General features: G+C 41.1%; 3 protein-coding genes across 3 annotated transcripts; all 3 read right to left on the bottom strand.

Moving 5' to 3' along the window:
- Positions 1-600: 600 nt before the first annotated feature.
- On the bottom strand, positions 601-4,640 carry LOC110086451 (olfactory receptor 5AP2-like). Its single transcript, XM_078378111.1, has one exon. It carries the CDS (start codon positions 2,897-2,899, stop codon positions 1,979-1,981), a length of 921 nt encoding a protein of 306 aa, XP_078234237.1. The 5' UTR covers positions 2,900-4,640; the 3' UTR covers positions 601-1,978.
- A 234-nt stretch (positions 4,641-4,874) lies between these two features.
- LOC110086452 (olfactory receptor 5AP2-like) lies at positions 4,875-7,203 on the bottom strand. Its single transcript, XM_020807378.3, has one exon. The coding sequence runs from the start codon at positions 6,840-6,842 to the stop codon at positions 5,922-5,924; it is 921 nt and encodes a 306-aa protein (XP_020663037.3). The 5' UTR covers positions 6,843-7,203; the 3' UTR covers positions 4,875-5,921.
- An 8,200-nt stretch (positions 7,204-15,403) lies between these two features.
- Positions 15,404-22,244, bottom strand: LOC110086480 (olfactory receptor 14A2-like). The gene has a single exon (XM_078378110.1). It carries the CDS (start codon positions 18,474-18,476, stop codon positions 17,556-17,558), a length of 921 nt encoding a protein of 306 aa, XP_078234236.1. The 5' UTR covers positions 18,477-22,244; the 3' UTR covers positions 15,404-17,555.
- Positions 22,245-27,493: the final 5,249 nt, after the last annotated feature.

The following is a 27,493-nucleotide window of genomic DNA, read 5'->3' as shown; positions in this document are numbered from 1 at the left end:
CCCTTCGCTCTCCCAAGTCACCCAGACCAGGAATGGATTTTAATAAACAAGAGAACAAGGTTTATTGAAAAAACAAACAGGGTAAATAAAAGGATCAGGTAAATAGGATACTGGAACTTGGGATAGTCCCAATCATACACATACAACAGATTGGTTCCCACGGAACACTTTAAGGTAACGCACAGACCCTGAACTTATCCGTTCTGGCTACCTAGATAGAAACCTGAACCTATCAGGTATGTACTATCTGACGAACAGTTGTACCCAGTCTGACCCACAGACTCCAACTCCACTTCTCCACGTCAGCTCTCTTACGAAGGACTTCCCCCAAATATATACAGTACAGCTCCTCCCCCCTGATGTCCCGCCTTCCACTCCCCATAGGATGGAACTTTCCCTCCAAACCCATGACAGACAGGTACCATCAGTGCGGTATGTGACATACTCTTATGTAAAAAAGCAGAAAGACCCACTCTAATTAATCCCATGCATAGAAGGAACCATTTTTGACAGTATGTCCACAGCTTGCAATAACATTTCAGCACCATATAGGATATGACTACTTGGCATATTTTCTTGGAGGCAAAGTCCATGGTGTCCACTGAGGAGTTGTTATAAGGTATATGTGTCAAGAATTCCAACCTGAATGTATGGAAGTATATTCCTATGTATATTGACTGAGAGGTAAGCCTTACTGAATTCAGTGGGAGGCAGTTATGGTTAAATGGGTATACAAATTGCAGCTTGATGTTTTTCTTACAATGTATACAATTTATTGGAAATCTCTTGTTCCACTTTTGTTGTGTAAAGTGACTTTGATTTCTCAAATAAAATTTTGAACAGCTACAGAAATTGAAAAAGCCTCAGGGAAACAATACAGAAAAAGTCCCAAAAGTTCTTCCATGTCTTTATAAATAGCATTTGACGAAAACTCAGAAATCATTCAAGCGCATAGAAATTATAGGAAGTGTGATCCTGATGAGATTAAGCTTTTTAAAGTATCAGTGGTTTCAGGGTGAGAGAGTTAACAGTGTAATTGACATTCCTGATGAAAGTGAAGGGGAGGAAAAATCATTAACAATGGCTGGGTCACATTCTACCATGTTTATCTAGAAACAGGTCATGATTTTTATATATAGGCACATATATGTTCAGTGCAGTAGATACTGCTTACAATGGGAAGCCAGCATGTATAACCAATATAATACATTAGAATCAAAGCTCTGTTTTGGTTTCAAGGGACATTAGATTCAAGGACTGTAATTTTTCAATTGGTATTTAAAAGAAAAGAGTTTCCCATGTTATGTTTCAAAGAATGATATGATTGATGGTTGTTGTGGGTTTCTCTTTTTGGCCGTGTTCTGAAGGTTGTTCTTCCTAACATGAAATTCTATTTCAAAATACTGAAATACTGGGCAACACCAGCAATCATTACATCAGATTACACAAGGAAGCCATTGAAATCCACAAGCACCAGCAGAACTTCAACAAAAAAGAGGAAAGTTTGAAACTCAACAAAACTTGGCTTCCAGCTCTGAAAAATACAGTGTGCAAAGGTCAATGACCTTTACCCAGCCACAAGGACCGGGGATCACTACACACAAAAGACCAGCTAATGACACCCATGAATCATAGTGACAGATAATCTCTGCTCCTTATCACTACACCCACAACAAGACACACTAATCACCCATCTCCTGAATAGGACAAAAGCCTATCTCATAGCCATAAATACTCCACTCCCAAGCCAACTACACCAGAGCATAGGTTGCTGTCCTCTGAAGATGCTGGCTACAGAGACTGGCGAAATGTTAGGAAGAACAACCTTCAGAAAACTGCAAAAGAACCCTAAAAACCCACAACAACCATTAGATCACGCCATGAAAGCCTTCGCGAATACAATGATATGATTGTCAAAAGAAAGAGGCCTGGAAAAACAATAATTACTTAGGTCAATGAATTTCATTGCTTTCACCTATTACTTTTCCCCCAAGATTTTCCAGAACGCTTCTTTCACACCCTTGTTCCTCAGGCTGTAGATTATTGGATTTAGCATGGGTGTTAAAATCCCATAGAGTACAGGCAATACCCTATCCTGCTCTTGGGAATAAGTAGAATTGGGGCGTAGGTATGTAAAGAGGATGGTGTTAAAACAGATATTGACAACAGCCAGGTGAGAGGCACAGGTGGAAAATGCCTTGCAACGCCCTTCCTTAGTACGGATCCTGAGGATGGCCACAACTATGTAGACATATGACACCAAAGTAACCAGAAATGGGCCCATGACCACTGTTCCTCCCACCACAAATATACAAATTTGATTGGGCAGGGTATCAGAGCAAGAGAGCTGGAGTAGAGGTGGAACATCACAGAAAAAGTGCTGGATGACATTGTCTCTGCAGAAGGACAAACGAGTTATCATACCTGCATGAACACCTGAGTGAGACAAGCCCAGAATCCAAGAGGCTCCTGCAAGAGATGCACAGATTTTGGGGCTCATGAGTACGTTGTAGTGGAGTGGATGGCAAATAGCTGCATAGCGGTCATATGCCATGACACCAAGCAGAAGGCACTCGACTCCACCAAAGGAGATGAAGAAATACATTTGGGAGAGGCAGCCTGCTAGGGAGATTCTCTTGTCCTGAGAGAGGTAATTCATCAGCATTTTGGGCACGGTGGAAGTGATGTACCCAATGTCTATCACGGAGAGATTGCCCAAGAAGAAATACATGGGATTGTGGAGTCTTTTATCCAAACTGATAGCAAGAAGGATGAGACCGTTCCCCACCAAGGCCACCAAATAAAGGATGAGAAAAAGAGTAAAGAGAAGCATCTGGGCCCCAGGGTCACTGGACAGTCCCAAGAGTATAAATTCTGTGATAGCCGTCTCATTCTTCATTATATGATGTGATGACTCTGCCTCTTAGGAAACATCAATAGAACATTTTTGAACTGTTTTTCCATCCCAAAGTGGAGATCTAAAGAAACCAGGATTTAGTCAAAAGCAAGCAAAGCAAAGGCTTTGAGGAACAGTGACTTGTAATTGTCTGCTATATTATATCCTATGCTAATGCAAATGAGTTGAAGCTGAGGCTGGGAAAAAGTAATGGCCAAAGGGGTCCCGCAGACGCCATTTTGTTACTCTCCCCTTTTATTTCCTGAGTGTATGCGAGACCTGGGAGGAAACTGTAGTCCTGGCTCCAGAACCTGTTTGCAACCTTAGCTCATAGCACACCAGTTAAGCTAAGAGTCAGATGTGCTCTCCAGGAGCTAAAAATCAAAAAAGCCATTCACTTTCTTCTGAAGATGCCGGCCATAGAGACTGGCGAAATGTTAGGAAGAACAACCTTCAGAACATGGCCATAGAGCCCGAAAACCCCACAACAACCATTAGATCCTGGCCGTGAAAGCCTTCGCGAATACATACCATTCACTTTTCCTTGCATAACAGCCCTGTAAGGTAAAAACTGAATGGGTATTCATAGGAAACTCATTTCTCATTCTCAGATCTCTCAGACTGAAATCTTGAATGATGATAATAATGTAATTTTTGGGGGGCAAATGAACACAATTAATACTAACACATTTTGTCCATTTAAGAGGTAGAGAGGTAAGGAACAAAAATAACTATAAACACAGCATTTCAGTTAGAAATTTACCTGCTGTGTGGTGTTGTAATGTTTTATTTCACTGCAGACAATAATCCATTCTGGAGCCTCATGGAAAAATAACTTGATACAAAAAAGTCTTCTTAAATCATTAACATCAATACCAGCTACTATTCTGGCTCAGCCTTCTGCAAGTCACAACGTCAAATGACTGGCATTTCAGGCTAGGCAAATATACCAGTGATATATTCCTAGGAGAAATATGCACTGCATGAATCTTTTAACTAGAGCCGCTTCTGGGATTTGTTAAAAAAAGTAATAGTTGGCCAACATCTTGTTGCTGAGTGTAGTAAATTGGAATTAGAGTAGACTCACCAGGTCAACCAAAAGAGGTTCTTCTTAGCATTAGGAGTGTCTCATCATCATCCAAATATTATTCACAGGAAATTATCGGTAATCTTTTGCACAGAGGAGCCTTTTTCTTTCACCTGAGTATCATGGGCTCAACCTTGTCCCTCCTGAATGTCTCTTGTGCCCACATTTTCTTTCTTTGTTTTTTCTTTAAAAAACATACAATTTCCTCTGGGGCTAACTTAATTTTTGGCCTGGAGACAAGAAGAATACATAGTCTCTTGGTGGAAGAGAAAGAATTTCATAATGAACCATATCTATGGATTTCAAGGCAGTTAGAGTTGAAGGCTCTAGGCTTGCAATTTGTCTAAAATATCAAAAATTGTTTATTGGTCTAGATTCCACTTCCCGGAAATGACTAATGATGTCCAGAAGCTTGAATCCTTCCATCTCTGGATGTTTCTGGAAGCTGTGCCGGTGACTGATTTGTGTGAAACTAGCTGAGGGTTTTCCCTTTATTTATGTTTATTGAATATGCACATGAACAACTCTTCCTTCTTCTCTACCTCCCCAGAAAATGGATAGGTTCTGCCTCAAGGACTGTAAGAGTCCTAAATGTATCACTTCTTTATACTATGGCTAGGCGGTCACAACTGATGAAAGAATAACCTTGAGCATCATCTCAACCTGTCAGGCCCCGTGTTGCTTGGAGATACTGCCATGTCATCATTTCCCCCTCTTCCTGTTCATTCATGGTGACACCACTTGGAAGGAAGCTCTCCGTTTCAGGTGTTACTCCCTTACCTGTGGTTCAAGCGATAACACTAAACCTATAGTTTAATACTTGACTTCCTCCTACTCATGTATCCTCCTTGCCACCCACATCATGGGCATTCTTCCCTTCATCCTGGACATTTCCATCTGCTTTTATTTGCATAGTGAGACCACTATGGGGAATGGGGAATACCTTGTGGCTGGAGGTAGAGCACAAAGGTCAGGGTCTTGTTTCAAATTCACAGTGATCACTGGATGATGTTTATGTGCTTTGAGACAGCAAGTGTTCTTGAGAATCTTCTGACCCAGAACCACCAGTCTGTATCCTGAGTGAAGGTATCTGGTACCCCAGTGCAGTGGCTGATCCCGGTCCACATAATATTTCCTATCTGCATGTAGAAGACCCCACACGGCTTCATGCAAATTTCCTGGATACCGGTGCTTATCAAGGCTTCTACATCCTAACTCCTGTTTTGGAGATGCAGCTGTCTGGTGAATTCTCATGAACCTCTTTGCTGTGCATCACCATGGATGTATTGCTTGCCCCTCTTTGTGTATCTACTCAGTAGGTGTCTGTGTTTCCCTTCAGTGATGCCTTGCAGAGCTCTTTGCTGACTGGCTGACCCATCATGTGCTTCATAGCTGTCTTTTCATGTGACTTTGCTTGCTAACTAGGCATTTCAGAGACTGACAGGTGCTCACTAGACCCAGTTAGCTCACTTCCGGCACCTCCTTAACTAATCTTCCAGCTGTAGCTCAGACTTTGTTCCTTGCTCTCTTGACTGATCACTGATTCAGACAAAAGGGAGGGTTAGAGAAGTCTGTGCTCTTGCACGTGACTGGTAGATTAGCCAAGGAAGTAGAAAAAACACATAAACTGGACATGGAGAATGGATAGATTGGCTGAGGAGGCTGGGGAGAGGAGCACCACCACTACCTGTGTTTGTCTCTTTACAAACTAGAACAAACTGGTATGAACCAGTGCATGCCCATCTCTATAAATAGGGTTGAAAAGCTCCAGTTTGGTTTTGGGGAACATGAGGTACAAGGACTATGATTTTTAAATTAACACTTGAAAGAAAAAGCAATTTTCCATTTTCCATCCCTAACAATGATATGATCATCAAAAGAAAGAGGTTGAGAAAGCCAAGGATTCCCAAGGTTACTGAAATTTGTTTTTTTCTCCCATTACTTTTTTCCAAAAATTTTCCGGAGCACCCCTTGCACATCCTTGTTCCTCAGGCTGTAGATTATTGGATTCAGCATAGGTGTTAAAATCCCATAGAGTACAGGCAATACCCTATCCTGCTCTTGCGAATAAGTAGTGTTGGGGCGTATATATGTAAAGATGATGGTGCCAAAATAGATGTTGACAACAGTCAGGTGAGAAGCACAGGTGGAAAATGCCTTGCGACGCCCTTCTTTAGTACGGATCCTGAGGATGGCCACAACTATGTAGACATATGACACCAAAGTAACCAGAAAGGAGCCCATGATCACTCCTCCACCCACCACAAAGGTAGCAATTTGGTTGGGCATGGTATCAGAGCAAGAGAGCTGGAAGAGAGGTGGGATATCACAGAAAAAATGCTGGATTATATTGTTCTTGCAGAAGGACAAACGAGACATCATGCCTGCATGAACACCTGAGTTAGACAAGCCCAGAATCCAAGAAGCTCCTGCAAGAGATGCACAGATTTTGGGGCTCATGAGTACATTGTAGTGGAGTGGATGGCAAATAGCTGCATAGCGGTCATATGCCATGACACCAAGCAGAAGGCACTCAACTCCACCAAAGGAGATGAAGAAATACATCTGGGAGAGGCAGCCTGCTAGGGAGATTCTCTTGTCCTGAGAGAGGTAATTCATCAGCATTTTGGGCACGGTGGAAGTGGTGTACCCAATGTCTACCACAGAGAGATTACCCAGGAAGAAATACATGGGATTGTGAAGTCTTCTGTCCAAATTGATAATGAGAAGGATGAGAACATTTCCCGCCAAGGCCACCAAATAAAAGATAAGAAAGAGAGTAAAGAGAAGCATCTGGGCCTCAGGGTTACTGGAGAGTCCCAAGAGTATAAATTCTGTGATAGCCGTCTCATTCTTCATTATATGATGTGAGAATTCCACCTATTAGGAAATGTGAAGAGAAATTTTTTGAATGTTTGCTTTACAAAAAAGCCAAGACTCAGCCACAACAAAACAAGCACAAGAGTTATTACAACACTGCAGTTCTGCTTGAAAGATCTGAAATGGCTACAGTTTCTCTGTCTCTACCTCTTCTTCACCCTCTCCTCAGACCTCCTTTCTCACCGAAAAATGACTTCCATTCCCACCATAAATCCATTGATCCCGGTAGTATAGGATTCCTTGATCTCACCCTTCACTCTTGTTGCTCTTTTCCCTTCAGGTCCACCAAGAGAGCACCTTCTTGAGTCCATTCCACAAGAAAACTGTTGAACTGAAAACTATGTACAGTGGTGCCTTGCTAGACAATGATAATCACTGAAATTGCTGTTTAGCAAAATCATTGTCTAGCAAAAAGGATTTCCCCAGTGGAATGCATTGAAACCTGTCCAATGGGGAAGAATTGTCATTGTCTAGCGAAGATCGACCATAGAAAAGCCGCTTTGCGAACTGCCAATCAGTTGTTTAAATCGCTGTCTTGCGAAGCTTAGGTCCCCAAAACACTTGTTTTGTGAGCGTGGTGGGAGCTGTCAAAATCGTTGTCTAGCGAAAATCGATTTGCGAAGCAGGGACCAAACATTGTCCAGCAAAATTCCCCCATAGCAATCGCTGTTTTGCGAATCACTATAGTGATCACAAAAAGTCAATGTCTAGCGAAAAAACTGTCATGCTGGGTAACTGTCTAGCGAGGCACCACTGTACTAGGAGACTGCAATCATGTACGGTTACTAGCACCTAGACTGTGTAGAGCGGCAGGTGGAGCCAGAGTTCAGTGTGCCACAGTTGCTATATTTAACATCACAATGTTTAAGGGTGGTGATGCTAGTAGGGTGCTATGCAGAAGCTAGTAGGGTGCTATGGCCAGGGGACAGCTCTATCCCACCTCCAAAAAAGACAGACCACCTCTTTCCCTCTCCTGGTATGCTGTTTCATTTGGAGAAACAGAACACAGGTCAAAGTGGTCAACAGCAGTTATGTGTCAGAAATCCATGCCCGGTCATTACTCCCCTTGGTGATTTCAAAGGTCTGCTCATCATGTACCTGAGAGCTTGAAGCATTTTTGAGAGGGGGACATCCAGACGAAGGCATTGACCTGCATCTTGTGGTTGTCTCATATGTACAAAACAGGCAGGTAAATGACTGGAAGAAGAAATAAGTTTGCTCATCTCTTTCTCAATCTCTCCCACTCCCCACACATAAACACAAAAGGGGACATGTATTGAGAAGGAGTGTCTTGAGAGCCAACCTATACGGAAAATAATAGCAAACAACGTATGCAACTAAAATGGGTGTTCCTCCCACAAAGCTACTTCCGCAACCGTGGCTGTAAGGGCGGGAGCACTTTGTCTAACCACCCGGATGGTGTGCACACAGATAAAGCTACAGTGGCTGGTAGGGCCAAGGCAAAGCTTGCCTTTAAAAGAAGAGCTTGCCCCTGCTTCAGCCTCTTCTCCTTGGAACACTGACCCACCCTTCCACCCTTCATAAGAATGCACATAGCAGGTCGCTTTGGGGCGAGATTAGAATTTTTGACCTGTATCTGTAATTGGCTCCCTTAGGTACAGGTGTGTTTTCACCCATCCCATTCTTTTTATTTATTTTATTTCTTTATTTCTTTATTAGATTTCTACCCTGTCCCTCTAGACTGTGTCTACTCGGGACGGCTTACAAATAAAAGACAACAATATCATATAAATAACATCTTAAAAATTACAATTAAAATTGCAGTTATAACAGTTAATTATGACCAAGACATTAATTACCACGATGGCATACCATAAGGGAAAAAGAAAGAGGTAAGGATGAAAATCACTTAATTGAGTGGAGGGAAGGCCTGCTTGAATAGCCAAGTTTTTAACTGACTTTTAAAGACACCCAGCGAGGGCGCCAGCCGAATTTTGGTTGGGTGTTTTTATTACTGAATTTATTGCTGAATTTGTCAGTGGGGAAGTGCATTGCCAATTTCAAATATTGGTCACACAGGCAGGTACTGGAGAAGGCAGGAGTTTTTTGGGTGAATTGTAAGGGGCACCCGACAGGGGTGTAGCTGTAACATGTTCTGGAGTTGAAGACCACATGTTTTCAGTACCAGGACATTGACAAACAGGGTCTCCCTGGGACGTGAACTGCCTAGATTCAGGAGCCTCGGGCAGCCCATGCTCTGGGGATAACCCGGATTTATGGGAACTCACCATGAGAAGATTTGGGTCTCAGGCAAGGCTGTCCCCAGATACAGATCATGCTTCCGCACTACTATAGCACCCCGTTTTGAAAAGGGATTATCGTTTTCACTGCGTTCAGTAAAGCATGGCCCTGTTGTATACCCACTTCCTGTGTGTCGCCTTGTTATTCTGGGCTGGCAGGGCAAAGTTATTTGCTCAAAGTTCACAATAACCTGTTATGTTTTCAAAGATTTATCTGTATCTTCAGTATAATATATCCAATGTCTGTTGAGAAAAAAAGGCCTTATCTCTTTCTGGCCTGGTGTAGAGGCTGGAAGCTCTTCTGACAGTTTATTAAAAGCCAATGGAAACAATTCAAGGAAGCAAAAGGACATGTATTACCAAAAACTGAGATACTTATTTGAATAAAGTTGTCAATGCTTGGTTCTATGTACAGATGGGAAAAAAAGGAAGGACTTCAACTAATGTAATGAGAATTACTGGGTAACTCACCTGAATAGGGAAGAGTGTGGTGATCTTTCCGCCTGCTGGATTTGCTCTCCAGGCACTGCTGCCTGTGGAGAGACAATATCAGGTTCGTATCTGATGGTTCTTTGACTTGGCAACTTTTGAAACAGAAGAGACTTTTAGAAGGAGGTTGTACTCTGGCAGTCCCCAAAATAGAAGGCTATCTGAGGAGAAAGTTACTATTTTTAGTATTACAACTCCAAATATGTGCCAGCTAACGTGACCTGTTCTCATGCTGGCTGGGGGATTTTGGGAACAGCAGTCCAAAAAAAGTAACTTTCCCAAACTTTGGATTTCTTGTGCCCATTCTAGAAAAAGGCTTTGAGAAGCAATGACTTGTAACTGCCTGTTATATTATTTCCTACGCTAATAGAAAAGAGGAGAAGCTGAGGCTGGGAAGGAACAGACGCCATGGCCAAAAGGGTCCTGCTGAAGCCACTTTGCCACTCTTCCCTTTTATTTCCTGAGACCTGGGAGGGTGAACTGTGGTCCTGGCTCCAGAACTTATACAATAAAGTTGACTGTTATACAGTAGCAGCCAGCCATTTTCCCTCAGGTCTGACTCTAAGCTAGATCCCAAACTGTCAGGTTTGGGATAAACCTGAGTAAATTGTTAAATGCAGTTTTGGCAACAAGATCTAAGTATTTGTAAGGATCAGAGCTGTAAACTAAAACTAAGCATGAGTTAATGCAGCTGAGCTGATTGTATCAGCAGGATGAACAATCACATGATTGGCTAGTCATGGGGATATAGCTGGGAGACCAAGCAGACAACATTGTGGACTGTTGTGGGTGTTGCTGTCGGTTGTGGAGTGCTGTCGTCGTGCTAGAGAATCCTGTGGAAGCCGTATCTACGAGCTTGGGAGAAGAGGAATTCTGGTGAACTGGACTGACTGCATGGTATATTGACTATTGACTGGACTCTGACACTGATTTATGCACTCTGTAATTCTGTGGAACTGCTGTGTGTGACAATTGGAACTGGACAAGGACTATGCTGTGTATACCTGTACATATCCTGTATATAATACAAAATATTCTACTATCAAGATTGTTTGCTGCCTGTGTCTTCACTTGCTCTGCTGGTTATCACCTCCTGGGGTAATCCTTGAAATACCGCCACTCTGTCATAAACCTACATTTCTCTTTCTCTCAACAGCAAGAAGGACACATCACTAAATGAGAAGAATATGTATTCTGGAACCTCTTGTTCTCACAGAGAAAGGAGAATAGAAGATGTTTTTCCACTTCGTGCTGACATTTCTCCACACAATATATTTGCTTTTTTTAATTCATAAGGAATAATGCAGGATTTTAAAAAGAATTTTTGTGGACTTTCCTCTTCTGAAAAAAAAATCTAACTGTGCAGGATTATTGGAATTCCTATGCAGAATGACAACCTTCCTCTACAGGATTAACCAGAAAGGGTATTAAAATGAGCAAATTGGTTAAAGTCGGTATATAACAATGGATGCAAATGGTGAGGACAAGCCTGGTCTTATTTTCAGAGGAAGCCAAGAAATCGTGCAAATGGAAATGACTCTCGCAGGGTGAGACTCAGAAAATGGCTCAGAAAGAGACATTTCATCAACACTTGTCATATCCTTGCTAAAGACCTTGCTAGAGGAAAGGGAGAGGGAACAACAGAAGTGAGATTGAAGAATAAGGAAGAGGCAGGTGGCAGATGGGGATTTATTTTGCCTCATTGAAAGCTGGGTTATGGCTTCAATGAATCACAGTCCATGGATTAGTGTCTCCGCAGCCCAGCTTCCCCTTGTTTTGCTTAATGCTCAAGCTGCTTCAATAAATTGTTTCATGTCCAAATGTGGATAGGTTCCATATTCTGAAAACCTAGATGTCTCACCAGTAAGACCTGTGATAACTGCAATATCTATCTACCATCGGATCTTAGGTTATGCCACACACCCACACACTCTGACAGTAATCTAGAAAGCCAAATCATAGCAATTCACAATCTTTAAAAATCCTGGTTCAATAAGTGAACATGGTTCTATTTAAAGAAAGGCAGCTCCTTCTCTTTTTGTCTTTTTATTATGTGAGTGGGTTCTTTTGAAAAAATAAGAGTATTGCTTTATGTTCTTTTGAAAAGCACTATGTACATTTCTGTATCTGTTACAAAGGTCAATCTTGTGGCTGCCTTAAATCTGCAAGACATCAAGGATATACGTGAGGCCATTTGATAGGTCTTTTTATAACGTTTGCTCCTTCACTCCAGCAATGCATCACTTGATGTTACAGTGAGAGCCAGGTTGGTAGGAGCAAAATAAATTACACTTTGTACCCGAGGTTTATGAGGGCTGGTCAGTACCATACCATGAACAAAGCTTTTTTTTCCTTTTCAAAATATGAAGAATAAGCTTTTTTGCTCATGCTCTAAGAGCTTTCCAAGCTGACTTTACTTCGGGCTTCTGTGTGCTTTAATTTGGCCCTTGGTGCAATTATCAAATGATGATTATCAGTGTGTTAACTACAGAACACAAGGTATTGTTTTCTTGAAGGCTTTTATGGCCAGCATCTGACGGTTGTCGTAGGCTTTTTTTGGGCTGTTTGGCTGTGTTCTTGAAGTTTTTATTCCTAACGTTTCACCAGTCTCTGTGGCTGGCATCTTCAGAGAACAGGATTCAATACACAGACAGAATTCTAACTCCTGTCCTGTGTCCTCTGAAGATGCTGGCCACAGAGACTGGTGAAATGTTAGAAAGAAAAACCTCCAGAACATGTCCAAACAGCTTGAAAAACCTACAACAACCATCAATGGGTATTCATAGGAAATTCCTCATCTCTCATTCTCAGATCTTGAAAGCTTTAATAATGATCATAATGCCATTTTTTTTGGGGGGGGGGGAAACCAACAAAATCAATACTGAGACATTTTTGTATATTTAGGAGATAAAGAGGTAAGGAAGAACAATAATTATACACACAGTATGTGAATTAGAAACTTACCTGCTGTGTAATGTTGTGATGTTTTATTTCATTGCAGGCAATAATCAGTTCTGGAGCCTGGAAAAATAACTTGATAGACACAAGTTTTCTTAACTCATTCACACCATTAAGAGCCACCAGTCTTGGTCTGGCTTCTGCAGATCACAGCCCCAAATGACTGCTTTTCAGGCTAGGCAAATATACCAGTGATATATTCCCAGGGGAACTATACAGTACATGCTTGCCTGAAAGTTTTAACTAGAATACTCTCGGATGATGATGATTGGAAAAACAAGTTTTGACTGAAATCTTGTTGCTTAGTGTAGTAAATTGCAACTCGAGTAGACCCACTGAACCTGCAAGAGGCCCCTCTTCTTGGCATTAGAAGTGTCTGGCTATGATCACCTAAAGATACCTTACATACAATATGATTTTAGTTTTCTTTTTCATGGGGGAGCTTTTATCTTTTATCTGAGAACCATGATCTCATCTCTGTTGATACTGAATATCTGTCATGGCCACATTTTTCCTCTTCTTGTAGTTGTTGTTTAAAAACCCAGACAATTTATTCTGGGGCCACCTGAAACAATCTTGAAGATTAACAATGTCTCCTGGTGGAAGTGAAAGAATTTCATAATGAGCAAAATCCATGGATTTTAAAGAATCTAGAGTTGAAAGCTCCAGGCTGTAATTAGTCTAGAGTAGCAACAACTGGTTTTGCCCTCCCAACCCTGGAATAAAGACACAAGACAAATAATATGGGTTAAAACAAGGGCCACACTTTATTGATTGAAAATTCAATTTTGCCGTCCTTTGGCAAAGGGGGGGGGGGCTGCTGTAGTGCGGATACAGGTAAATCGCAGAGGTATCCAAATACCCCTTAATCAACAGATGGGCAAGTCCCCGGCCCCAGGTTCTAGCAGTCTTAAAGCAGGAACCCGGCCGGCCACTAATAAACAGCCCCAGATCTCAAGCCATCTTTAGTTGATAATTGTTCGTCTGGAAGTGGCCCAGCGCATCTCCCCCCCCATCACTGTAATCACAGAATCCGCAGTGCTGGGAGGTCCGGTGTGCTGTTAGCTTACCTGATCTTACAGTGGCACTCACTGGAAAATACCTGTTTTTTCCGCACTACCCACCACAGCAAAGGAATTAGCATAGTCCCACCTACCTGTCAGTAGAAAGTGGGGCTGGTGAGCCCCACCTTTACCTTTAGTAGAACAGCACACTTGTGGATTAGGAATTCATGAAAGAGAGGTCTGGAATGGAAGGTTAATTTGGACTACAGTGGTGCCTCGCTTGATAAGGATAATTCGTTCCGTTCAAATTGCTGTTGAGCAAAATCCTCATCAAGCGAAACAAAAAAGCCCATTGAAATGCATTGAAACCGGTTCAATGCGTTCCAAAGGGCTAAGTAGCTCAGCATCCAGTGAAGATCCTCCATAGGGGCGGCCATTTTCGGTGCCTTTAAAGCGATGAATCCGTCCTGAAAACACAGTGGGGAGCCATTTTCCACAGCGGGCAGCCATTTTAGAACTGCCGATCAGCTGTTTCTAAATCATCGTTTAGCAAAAAATCAGTTCCCGAAGCAGGGAACCAATCATCATTAACCAAATTTTTACCATTTAAACATCGTTTTGCGATCACAAAAACTTTATCGTCAAGCAGTTTCGTCATTTAACGAGGCAATTGTTAAGCGAGGCACCACTGTATGTTCACAGGCCAGTATTTGCACTACGACTCCAGGAGGCAGTGGAATACAGGAGGGCCTGGTGTGTTCTTGTCCATAGGGTCACAAAGAGTTGGACACGACTAAACGACTAAACAACAACAACAAAAGCCCCCCCTTGTGAAAGAGGAATTCAAGTTTAAAAAAGTTGATAAAATTTTGGCCCAGGTACCCCATGTTATGTGTCTCGTCTCTCCTGGTTGAGTGGGCAATTCACATCAATGGCCAGAATCCTATTATTTACAGAAGTTGAGACTTGTATTCTTCATTGTGTTCCAGTTGCATGGTTTGACACATGATGAGGAATGTATGAGTTGACACCTTAACTAATGGTAATTCTATACTAAGATTTATACCATTGGACTGACTTTGGTATATGTAAGTTGTAGAATTATGGGTAAATGTGTCTATCTACTACTTTTAATATCTAATGGCTTTAGAACAAAGAACCTTAAAGAAAGGGCTGTTGCTACCATCTGGATGGAGCAGGCAGTTACCTCAGTTGGAGGAACATCATTCTTTCTATCATCATCACTACTACTACAGAAATGTCTGAACGGACTTGGATATGAGGAGAAGACAGCAGTGTTAGTAAGCTTTGCTCCTGAGAAAGCCAGGGAGAGTACAGGAGGACAAAGTTGTCCATCCAGCTCAGACAGATGCTTCCCTAAACAGTCTGCCCCCCCCCCCGGCCCCAGAAACAGGGCAAATAGGTTGAAGCTGGATTCAAGGTCCTGGACAACCAGAGGAGGTAAAGGAGAAATAGAGACAAGTGTTATCAGGATATTGATGACAACACATTCCAAAACGTTGGATGAATTCTTACAGCAGTCTCTGTGTAGATGTTACAAAACACTTGGAGAGAGGCACCCCACAACCGAAGGTCCATGGGGATGAAAAAGACTCTCCAAGCTGAACACACTGGACCTGAACTAGCCCATCAATCCCAAGCCCTGACAGTCTGTCCAGGACGACACTAAAGCTGATGGTTATCAAAAGACACAGAGAAATCAAAGAGCACTAACAGGGTCAAAGCCCCCTGCTAGCCTCCTCTAACAGGCCATCTTGCAGATCGACCAGTGCAGTCTTGGTCCCATGACATGGATGTTGACATTAAATTCATAGAGTGACAAAAATGAGCCTGAGAAAAAGAGTACATAAACACTCCTAGAAGTTCTTAGACATTCTTTTTTAAATAGTGTTTAACCAGAACACTGAAAAGTGTTGAAGTGTGTTCAAATTGCTTGGAGCACAATCCTGTTGCAGTTAAGTATGTTCAAACCCTGTTGACTTCAACAGGAAAAATAAAGAGCTTTCCTATTGACAACAATGGGAAGTAAACATGAGTAGATAAAGCTACATTGTGCCTGTTCATGCATTCTCATTGGGAGTGATCTCTAATTTATGGCCCTAATCTGGCCCGTAAGGATGTGGATCTAGCCAATGAAGTTTGACTCTTTTGAATCTCCTCTACAAGACCTATGCCTGCTAAATTTTCCCTGGCTGCATGTTCTCCCCATTGAAAAGGCAATATAGACATACCCATGTAATTTCTCATCACTGGCTGGAAATGATATGGGATCTCCTTTTTGTCCTGCTCAGGGTTTCCATTGTGAGGGTAACTGGGATGCAATGATAGAAAGGTATTTTCAGCCTGGTTTACAAGTATCAGGGCTGAATCCTAACCAAAACTCAGCCACCAGCTGAGAAGACTTTGCTTTCTATTGCTTCCCTCCATGGAAGGGCAAAGGAGAGGCAAGATGTTGCTTCTCATTCTCATTTAGAAGCACCCTGGTTAAATACTGATTTAAGTTCAGCTGAGGTGCTTGTACGTCTGACTGAGGGGCTTTTACTCCTGTCCATAAGTGGGGAAAAACCAAACTTGTTTCCTTGCTGAAGTGCCAATTGGAAATCCTCTGTCTGGTGTTTGGAATCCAATGACTTCAAACAATTGAGGCTGGTGGCTGTGATGTCAGTGGGGGTAACTTTTAACCTGAAGGAGTTTTTTTTTTTTTTTTGGTTTGCACCTATTTATGCCTTGTGAATTTCAAAGATCCTTATTGTGTCAGTGTGATCATCTCCAAAGGAAAGCATATGTAGGACCACTGCTGGAGTTTCTCACTACTTTGATGATTGGCGAATATGTATTGATACCACTACTGATACAGTTGAGAGGAAACTCCATGTTGGGATCAGTATGTGTCTGAATTATTATGCGAATAATACACAATGTTCCCTGTTTGTTTCCCCCCCCTAAACCAAGGTTCACTCTGGCGACGTTTTCTCTTTCATCCGCTGCACAATACTTGAATCAGACACTTGATGCCAACATAACTTGTTTATTTAGATTGAATTTGAATCACAGATGTTCTTATTAATCATTGTATAGAATCACTCATTAAAACTTCTTATACTTGGTTACACGTTCACTTCTTCATTAGTTTTATTGATTTATTCACTCTAACCAACTTATTAATAATATCAGTTCTCTCTAGTCCTCTATCTATCTTGACTATTTAATTTCTCTCCTCCACATACTCACTCTCTCTTCCACCTCCTCTCCTCCTAACTCCTCCTCTCTCTAACTATCTTTGCCCCTCCTGTCCTCTCATAGGTTCTTGCCCTTGAGCTTCAGCTATGAGTGACAGGGGTGACGTGGGCATTCTGTCACATACGCCTTGTGAATTTCAAAGATCCTTATTGTGCCAGTATGATTGGCGAATATGCATTGATACCACTACTTACACAGTTGAGAGGAAACTCCATGTTGGGATCAGCATGTGTCTGAATTATTACGAGAAAGCTCCAGACATTAAGAACTGTTTGGAAGTGAAGCAAAGTGTCCCAGAGAGTAGAAGGTTCTCTTTCACTGGAAGCATTTAAGCAGAAGCTAGGCTGCTGTTTGTCAGGATATTATGTAGTAAATGCCCCAAGGTTCCATTCCAGGTCTATGATTCTATACCTATACACAGAAGTAAAAGGGAAGGACTGGCTTCATAAGGACTGGTTCTGCTTCCTTTTCTCTCTTCCATGTCCCTATTTAATAAAAAGGATGTTTTACAGTTAACTATCATCACTTATACACATATTTGAGCAAGGTAAGCAGAGGACAAGATGGTTGGACAGTGTCATCGAAGCTACCAACATGAATTTGACCAAACTCCGGGAAGCGGTGGAAGACAGGTGGGCCTGGCGTGCTCTGGTCCATGGGTTCATGAAGAGTCAGACACAACTTCACGACTAAACAACAACAGTGCAAGCAAGCATGACTTAAATAATCTGATTCACAACTTTCTTCATCAACCTCCTTAGAGCTGCTTGGATCTCCTTATTCCTTATACTATAAATTACTGGATTCATCATTGGTGGCACAGCACAATAGATCACAGCAACTGCCAGGTCAAGATCAGATGAAGATCTAGAGATTGGTCTCAGGTAGGCAAAGGTGCAGGTGAAGATAAATAAGGAGACTACTGTCAGGTGGGGCAAGCAGGTAGAGAATGCTTTCTGCCTTCCTTTCGTTGATGGAATTTTCATTACTGCTCTGAAGATCTGGACATAAGAAATTGTTATGAATATAAAGCAACTGAAAACTAAACATGCACCGAAAGCGAGGGCCCCAGCTTCTATGAGGTATAAGTTAGAGCAGGAGAGCTTCAGTACTTGTGGAATTTCACAAAAGAACTGGTTGATGTTGTTGGAGCAGAATGTGATTGTAAAGGTGCTGCTGGCATGTAATGTTCCATAAAGGAGACCACTGACCCAGGAAGTGACTGCCATTTGGACACAAGAGCCCTTGCTCATCAGTCTTGTATAGTTCAAGGGATCACAAATGGCTACATATCGGTCATATGCCATGATGGTGAGGAAGGAGAGGTCCGCTGCCATAAAGAAGATGAGGAAGAACACTTGAGCAGCACATCCCAAGTAAGAGATTGACCTGGTGTTGCTCATAGATTTGGGGATGGTAACAGAGATGGCACCAAGATCAACAATGGACAAATTAATCAAGAAGAAATACATTGGGGTGTGAAGGTGGTGGTCAAGAGATATGATGGTAATGATCAGGAAGTTTGCCATCAGAGCTGCCAGGTATATTGTTAGAAATATGACAAAATACAAAATCTGTAACTCTGGGCTGTTCGAGAATCCAAGAAGTAGGAATTCATTTACAACACTTCCATTGGGCATCTCTTCTTCAGAATGTTGCTGGGAATATGTAAGAAAAAGAATGATAAATACAACAGGTTAAAACTAGTAATTCTTGCTCAGTCATTTATGATTCCAAATTTCATCACAGTGTGCACATTACTACTCTCTGTATCATCCAGTCAGCTCCTTTAAAGTCATGTACTTTCCCATTTACACTGGCTGTTAGCAATCTTCCTCCCAGAAAAGTTCCAGTTACCTTATGACCATATTAGATGAGATGGCACTCATGCAATTAATTAGTGACTGCTTGGAATTTCTAAAAGTTCAAATTATAGGTTCAAGTGTCCAAAACCAGATAAGGAGTCTGATACGTACAAAAGGGGGTGACCAAACACCTGAGTTAAAGGTGAGGGGATCTCCATCAGAAAACCTAGACAAGCAGAGTTCCCAATTGGAATTAGGACTGCAGAGCTGGAAGGGACCCTGTGTATCACCGAGTCCAGTCAAGGAGGCCCAGTGGGAAATTGAATTCCAAACCTCTGGCTCTGCAACCAAAGACCTAAACCACTGATCTATCCAGCAATGAGATACTCCATGCTTAGAGGTGGTTCTCCGCTTTAGATTTAGTTCTCTACACATAAGAGTCATGATGGGGGTGGCAGAGTTAGTGTGCTCCTCCTACTCATCGGTTGGGATTAACCCCTTTATTGTATGCTGAATAGAGCTTACTCAGTGTGTCATTTTATTAGAATGCATCCTTGAAAATGTAAGGACCGCACTGAGTAAGCTCTATTCAGCATACAACAAAGGGGTTAATCCCAACCCATGAGTTTGAGGAATATATATATTCACAGAAGCATGCACAAACAATATATTAGTGAAAATCATTTTGAAGACCTCATCATGTGAGGACAATATATTTCATAAGTGTGTCCATTATAGGAAATTGCATAGAAAGTAGCAGGTACATGATCATTGCTAGCAAAAAGATCATATGCATTTTCATGCTCACAAAAGCACACAAACAAGTCCAAATCCTCAAAAATCAGGAAAAATAGAATTTAAGTGGGAAAAATTGAGAGGTTATAAGGAACTGAAGCAGAAGCACCCACCTAACTTTAGTCAATCTCTGGAAACATACAGAGTAATAAGGTTAACCAGAATTAACTACGATTTTGCCTGACAGGAAGAACAGTGGATACCCCAAGTCTGTAGTGTAAGAAATGCCAATGGGAGCTTTCCTTTCACAATGAATAGTAGATAAAGTTATAGAATTCCAATGAAAACTGTGGCTGGAGTAAAGGCTTAACGTTCTGTCTTTCCCACATCACTGTCTCATTCTCTCTCCTGCAACTTCACAATATATATATAAAATAAAGCTCTTCTAAGTTTTCAGAAACTATGGTGTTTGGTTGACTAGATAGACCAATAATTTGAGTACCTGGCTGCAGAGCCAGAGGCTGGGTATTGAAATTTACCACAGAAGCACCATCTTGTATAGCTTTGGGCAAGCCTATAAATTCTACCACAAGAGATCAGTAACCCACTTCAGAGTGCTCTATACTTAGAAAACCATGGAAATGGTTTTAATCTTGACAGGATTTCATAATTAATTATTATTCGTTGTTGCAAGTCACAACTGTTGTCGTGAATTCTGATGATTCTTTGAATGAAGCAACCCTAATGAAAATCATGTGTGCATATGTATCTGTGAATATATCCCCTCTCTCATACACTGACACATATTTCTGATCTTGATATGCCAATAGACCATGGACAAGAAAGATGGCACAAGAACAGTAAGGTGGAGGTGAAATAAGTTTACCATATAACAGAGCCAAGACATAGAGAGGAAGAGAGATTCTCATAATATTATGTACATAAATTAACACAGTCACCATTGATTAGTATAACAAGCAAGCATGCATCTGATAAAGTAAGAAGGAATCTGTGCTTCTGTGAAGCAGAGTAACTGAAGCCAAAAATGATTTTACCGTCTCAATCTTTGTGAAGCAATCTTTCCTCCAACTATGTGTAGACTTCAGTGGCACCACACTTCTGCTGTATCCAGAAATACAAAATTCAGAAAGGCATGATGAGTTAGTAAGAATGATACTGAGTTCAAGAATAAAGAGCCTGATGTGGTATACATTAGCCTCCTCTCTTTCCTCTTGCCATCCTTTAATTATTTGTATTTCCTTGCTTTCTCTCTGGTTTCAAATGCAAGTATAAAACCTGACCAAGCCATACAGAATTTTATACTCTTCTAAGCCTCTCTTTTGGTTGTCAAGAGAGATTCCCTCCCTCAGTTCAGTTCACCAAACACACAGGGGAGAAAGTGCTGGATTATTTGCCATTAAAGATATTTCAGATAAACGCTGAGAACGCAGAGGTGAATGAAAAAAGAAGTCAGCAAACCAATAATATATATAAAGAGGTAACCCAATATACATCTACTATAAAAATATCAGACAGACTTAAAACCACCCATTTGCTATGCATGGCTTAATAGAAACCTTCTCTACATAGAAAAGGTTTTACTATGCAGCCTTGTGTATTATTGATTGAAAATGTCCTGTGATGCATATGCATCACTAGTACAGTGGGGTCTTGACTTGAGAACTTAATCCATATTGGACGGCGGTTCTCAAGTCAAAACGTTCTCAGGTCAAATCTGCATTTCCCATAGGAATGCATTGAGAACCATTTGATCCGTATCTGCTCTTTTCCGTCCATAGAAACTAATGGGAAGCTGCTATTCCGCCTTTGGCCTCTAGAGGGGGATATTTTGTTTCTTTTTTCCTTAGGTCAGGAAAGGTTCAGGGAAGGCAGGGAAAATACAGTCCAGGAAGTACAGTACCAGGCAGTCTGAAGACTGTCTCCCAATCCACTCTCTAAACACTGGGAGGAGTGAGGAAGCAGACAGGCACCCTTTTCACTGGCCAACAGTTAACTGAAAGTTCAAATTTTGCACTTTCCCTGCCTCCCACGTGGTTTTTTTCAGTTCTTAACTCAAATGTAAGTCAAGTCAATATTTTCCTATGAGAGTGGTTCTTAAGTCAAAATGTTCTTAACTCAAGCCGTTCTTAAGTCAAGACCCCACTGTATTAGTGCTCCTTTACATTGGCATGAAACCTAGAAATGCAATTAACAACTCATTCATTAGAGGCAATATGCTGCCATGACTTGTGCCATTTCAGTTAAACGTATGCAAATCAGGAATTGAACTCTGGTGTTAACAAATAAATGATCATTATTACATTCAGTGCTAGCAACACCCCTTATTGGTAGAAGTTTTATGTCGATTTATTTTTATACTTCCTCGAAGGAGCAAAATAAAATAATTATAGAACGAGTTAAAATTCCTGTAAAAATTCGCAACAACTAAGAAAAAATTGTCTTCAGACTGACTGTTAAAAAGCAGCACCTATAAAACTTAACAACCTGAGGTGAAGTCTGGCAATCTTATTTATTACAGGCAGACATATCCCAGCAGATTCTTAACTAATCGCAAAGAAGCCAGACTTTCGGAGAGAGCGTGCTCCAGAATTATGAAGCCATAATAAAGAAAGTTCTTTGCAGGCCTTACAGGTAAACCTAAGAACAAGGTCTCCACAGCAGATCTTAAAGGCTGCTTAGTTTCTTAGAGGTGCCAGTGGTCTTTCACATAGCTTGGCCTCACACCGTTGTAGACATTAAGATTACAACCAGCTCTTTGAAACCAAGAGGGAAGAAGTATAAGTTAATATGAAATGACCCCAGCATCTTCTGAGGCCCCCGCTAATGGAATGAGAAAGATGGGGGCTTTGAGGCTACTTCCCCCAGTACGAGCTCACATTTACTTAGCCAATACTGTATGTCAGTTATGTAACGAATAGGCTGTATTTGGTCCTAAGCAGGTTCTTTATTTCTTTGCTTTCATGCAAAGGCTCTTCCCCTATAATTTAGATTGCCTTGGAAAGGCTGATGCAGCCTAACTCTAAATCTGTTTTTAGGGTTCTTAGCCTACAATTTCAGATGTACTCATCTGACAGTAGCCAAAATCCTACTGGTTTTTTATACATGGGCAAAAGCAATCACCAACATTGCCCTGACTGACTGATGGGGTGCCACCATGGGAGACCTCCTTGGGGGTCCCTGCCGCCGCGATCGGCGCCTTTGGGGCTCTCAAAGGGCTTCCCCCCCCAACATCAGAGGAAGCCCTTTGAGAGCTTTGAAGGCAAAAAGGCAGAAATAAAGGGCTGGAAATTCCAATATCCCACCCTTTCTCCCTACCTTTTTCCCTTCGGCGCTCTCAAAGGGCTCCCCCCCCCCCGAGATCGAAGGAAGACCTTTGAGAGCTCTGAACCCAAAAAGGCAGGGAGAAAGGCGACAGTGCGCCTTTGCTTAAGCTGACCTGCATCAGTGCCCAACTTTTCGGCTTCATTGAGTTGCTCAATTTCATATTTGCTTCTATAGTAATTATTTTTTCTCTCTCTGTGACCATGGTGGCTTATGCTTTCATCACAGTGACCATCCACAGGATACCATCTATGAAAGAACGAAAGAAAGCTTTCTCCACCTGTGCAACTCACATAACCATGGCTGTCTTAGGTTATGGTAGCACAGTCTTCCTCTATGTGCGTCCAGCTAAGTCCACCTCAGTTCAAGATAAACTGGTAGCTGTTCTTAATACGATTGTCACCCCAGCACTCAATCCGTTCATCTTCAGCCTAAGGAATAGGTTGGTGAAGGAGGTAGTGAGGGACACATACAATCGAACCCTTGTTTTCTCCAAGAATCTGAAGAAACTGGAAATGTTGTCAAAGGTTTGATATGTAATCAAATAAAAATGCAAACAACAATAAGTAGCAACATGAAAGGTTGAGGGTTTTTTCATTTTGATAGCATAAACAGGGCAGTTGAAAAGGAAAGGGCTTTTTTCTTTTGGAGTTGAGTTTGTACTTGTCAATAATTTCAACTGGATTATGTGTGTGTGTTTTTCGATTTACTTATATTCTTAATTTAAAAATCAAAGAACAACATATAATATTAACAAAACAATTATGGTTTCTTCTAATCAATGCTTCTCTCTGCTATTAACATCTTTGTAAAAAGCAAAGTTTCTTCACATCCTCAGAATCTTTGAAATACTGAGAAATAAAATGCACAGACAATATAGATAAGCTTTTCATAAAGTAGGACTATCCTGTGTTGGATAAAGTGATTTGGTAGCTTAGATTAATAGACTTAATGGCACGTTAAATCATATAAAGATACTGTGGACCACAAAAGAATATTCCTCCAGCAGGTTTCTCGATTCTGATTGTATTTAAGTATGAAAATTATGGCAGCTTTATCACCTTGCATTTATCAGAATAAATTTTTTAAACGTCCAGATATAACAATTCAGAATGTCTTGATTAATTGCCAATATTCAAAGGGTTCTTTGGGTGCGTTTAATTTGATTGATTGATTGAAAATATTTTACCCTGCCTGCCTCTGTTTGGGGGCCATGTATAAATGTTTGAATATTTGCCATGTAGTCCCACTCTTATATCTGAGGAAGTGGTCTATGAAAGCTCTCATTTAAATATAGTAGTCTTTAATGTGCTGCAAGATGTTTGTATTTGTTTTTTTAAAAAATTCTTTTATTTTTGCCTGGGGAACTTGATATTAGACCAAGTCTTCAAAAATGTTTTTTTTCCCAAGTAAAATATTGAAGTGCATTCAAACTGTTAGTTATGTTTAGTTTCCAACAAAATTGAATTTTCAAGCCATGGTGAACATATAGAATTGATTTCAATGGGATGTAAGGTCAATTTAGCTAACCTACTAAGATCTATGTCTTGTTTTGTATGGTTTAATGACATCAGCTACAGCAGGGTGTCATACCATTGGCATTTGACAATTTTTTTTAAATGTTTGAATGTTAATCAATGCATTTTTCTTAAAATAGCCAGTTGTGCTTCCAGAAATGTGGAAGAAACTTCAGTGGCTGCTTAAATGGATGGTGGCAAGTATTGGGGAGGCAAGTAAGTCTCATGATGCAATGGACAGAATTCCCAATACTAGGCCAGGGACTACTGCTGTAACCAATAAAGTCGCCGCCTTTTCCTCTAACAAACAACCATCCTGTGTAATTGAACAATTCATTGTGTAAGTAGCTCAATATTTCCCCACCTCAGCCAAGGCGGTATCCGATACATCCTTATGCAATGGGCAGCCCCAATCATTGCAATGGCATGATTTCTGCTTGCACAATGGCAAGTTGGAGATCATGCATAAGTCTTTCAATGGAATATCAGACTCAATCAGCATTCAACAGGATTCTGCTGTTTCCAACTAGCAGCACCTGGAGGAATCTTCTCATTCTATGCAAGAATCTGTCCTATTCTATGAGACAGAGCCTTAAGGGCATAGTGGGCAAGTGCAGTTAACTCTTGGGTGCTTTCTGATCTGGATTGGGGCCGTCTGAGGTCTCCAGTAAACTCGTAGACTAGAGTTTTCCCCTCCTCTGATCTATTCATCTGGGAACTAAACATTGTTTTCACTGACTCTCAGAGTCTCTCCAGAGTTTCCTGGGCTTGCCCAGAAGTCCTGGTGCATCCAAAGCAGAGTTCTACCAATGGGCTATAGATGCACCTTCTTTGCATACAATAATTTTATTTTCCTTTTTCTATCTTGCTGCACACCTATGGTGGAACTCAAAGCAGGACACATTGAGTTCTCCCATCCATTCATTGACCAGACCTGCAAACACTTAGCTTGAAAAAAAAATCTGTTATCATTGGTTGTGAAACACCTTGAGGACAATTGTTTGCATTAAAGAGACATTATCTTTCTCAACAATCCTTAGAAGAATATTTTTAGTCAAGAGAGTTCCAAGGAAGGTGTGGAGATACAAGGTGCTTTAATGAGTCTATGTCAGCGCTGAAGTAGGAATGAAGTTAGTGTATCTTAATTAATCTCAAAGGGAATAAAACAAAGTATGAATTGTATTCTCAAAGTATGAATTGCTTGTTGTAAACATAATTATGTGAGATTCAAGAAAACAATGTAAGAACTCAAAAACACCCAAGAGGTTCATCAGATCTTAAGCCTTACCTTTGTAAAATACTAATATCTTGAACATATATTCATATTTTGTATAAAAACAGAAAAAATCTTAAACAACAAAATATTTATGAGAAGTCTTTATTCAGCAAGTTATCATTTATGCAGTAAGATGGACACATTTGGATTAGCATGTTAGAATGTATAATTTTGTGGCCAACCTTTTAGTCTCAAATAGAGTAGACCCACTGAGTAGATGATTTTGTCACATTAATCCAACAATTGTTTAAGTCCATTTGATTAATGGATCTACTTTAGTTGGAACTAACAGTTAGACTGAACCTTCAGATAATGGCCCAGGATGTGATGTATTTTAGTTGATGATGCTATTTAATTTGCAGCAATAAGCTATACATTGTTTATACTATATTTGCTCTTTCTTTCTTTATTGAAATGTGATTATTTAAAATGTAGGGGTCCTTTATATGTAATAATTGGACAGAATGTTGACAATAGCAACGTCAGCAATCAAGATGGTCTACAGCAGTGGTCCCCAACCTTGGGCCTCCAGATGTTCTTGGACTACAACTCCCAGAAACCTTCACCACCACTTCTACTGGCCAGGATTTCTGGGAGCTGAAGTCCAAGAACATCTGGAGGCCCAAGGTTGGGGACCACTGGTCTACAGGATACCCTGTTCTACTCACTACCACTCTCAAAGTGACATCATACAAAGGAAAATCCCAGAAGATGACTCCTTTTTTTTTTTTTTAACATCGCTTAGCCACTTCTCACCCAAACACAAAACAATTGTTAGGGCTGCTTTTTTGACAACTGTGAATGGCAGAGAGTACAGTAGGCATACAGTCAACCAGAATTCCATTGGTTTTTCACAGTCAACATGCTGCTGCAAAAATATCTTATCCCTCCTGTCCATCAATCTAACCTCTTGCTGATAGGACATGTTTTACTTTTTCTCTGTCTTTCTCTCCTCCCACTACCTCCACTGTTGAATTCTAGACTGTATGTACATCAGCATACAGTAGGTTCCTTTTACACTGTATAAACTTCTCTTGCAAACTGATGGTGGTGCTAAGTAAATGAATTGCCCTGCAATCCAGCGAGGAGTTCTAGACCATGCGCAACTATTGGGTTGGAACTAGTTTAGTTTTTTTAGTGGGCCTATTGGGGGGGAAAATGAGGCCATAAGTTAGCCAAGACAAATTTAAGTCCCACAATTTCAGTGATCACTTTGTAGAATGTCCATGTTCATTGTCTTGGCAAGACAGTTTCTCCCTTGACTATCAGAATGCTGCAGCCAATGAGAGCTCAGGGGTCTTCAAACAGAGAGGCTGGCTCTTTGCCCTCCATTCCAGATAATGCAAGACCATCCAGTATCATGTGACTTGCAGGTGGGAGGGGTGGAAAGCCAGGTTACTTTCCCCTCTTGCAGCACCCTCTTCTTTTTTGGGCACCAAAAGAGATGGAGACTAGGCTGTGTTGTGGCGATTGTTTCAACTGCGTCATTTACACCTACCAACTCCACGGATGGCAGCATCGGCTCCCTCCCAGGGTCTAAGTTTGATTGTTGCTTTATTAATTTCATTGAGTTACTTTATTAATTGTATAATTTCTTCACTTAAATTTTGTTAAGAAGTTTGAGCGGGCAAGGGGGGGGAAGTGACGGAATGGCTTCACACCCGCCGCGCAGCAGCGTGAAAGTTTTATATATATATAACAAAATATTAATAAAAGGAAACAGAAGCAAACAGCAGGAAAGGTCAGAGACGAGTTTAGTACAAAAAAATTACCTAGTGGAAGACGGGGTAGGATTGAGGACAATAGTCGGGTGAGCCGCGAGCAAAAAATTAACAGTGCTGCCGTGTTTTACATTAGCGGGAGGCTATAATTTAATTTCTTTTGGCTCTACGATAATTTCAGTTGCTTTAAGGATTTGTTACCTACCTTTTTGGAGGAGTTTCTTTGGCAAGGCTTGGGAATCCACTTTGTGTTTTACACTT

This window comes from Pogona vitticeps, chromosome 6 (assembly GCF_051106095.1).
Source record: "Pogona vitticeps strain Pit_001003342236 chromosome 6, PviZW2.1, whole genome shotgun sequence".
Taxonomy (NCBI): domain Eukaryota; kingdom Metazoa; phylum Chordata; class Lepidosauria; order Squamata; family Agamidae; genus Pogona; species Pogona vitticeps.
Note: the sequence above shows the minus strand (reverse complement) of the source record. Positions and strands in the feature narration are given on the sequence as shown.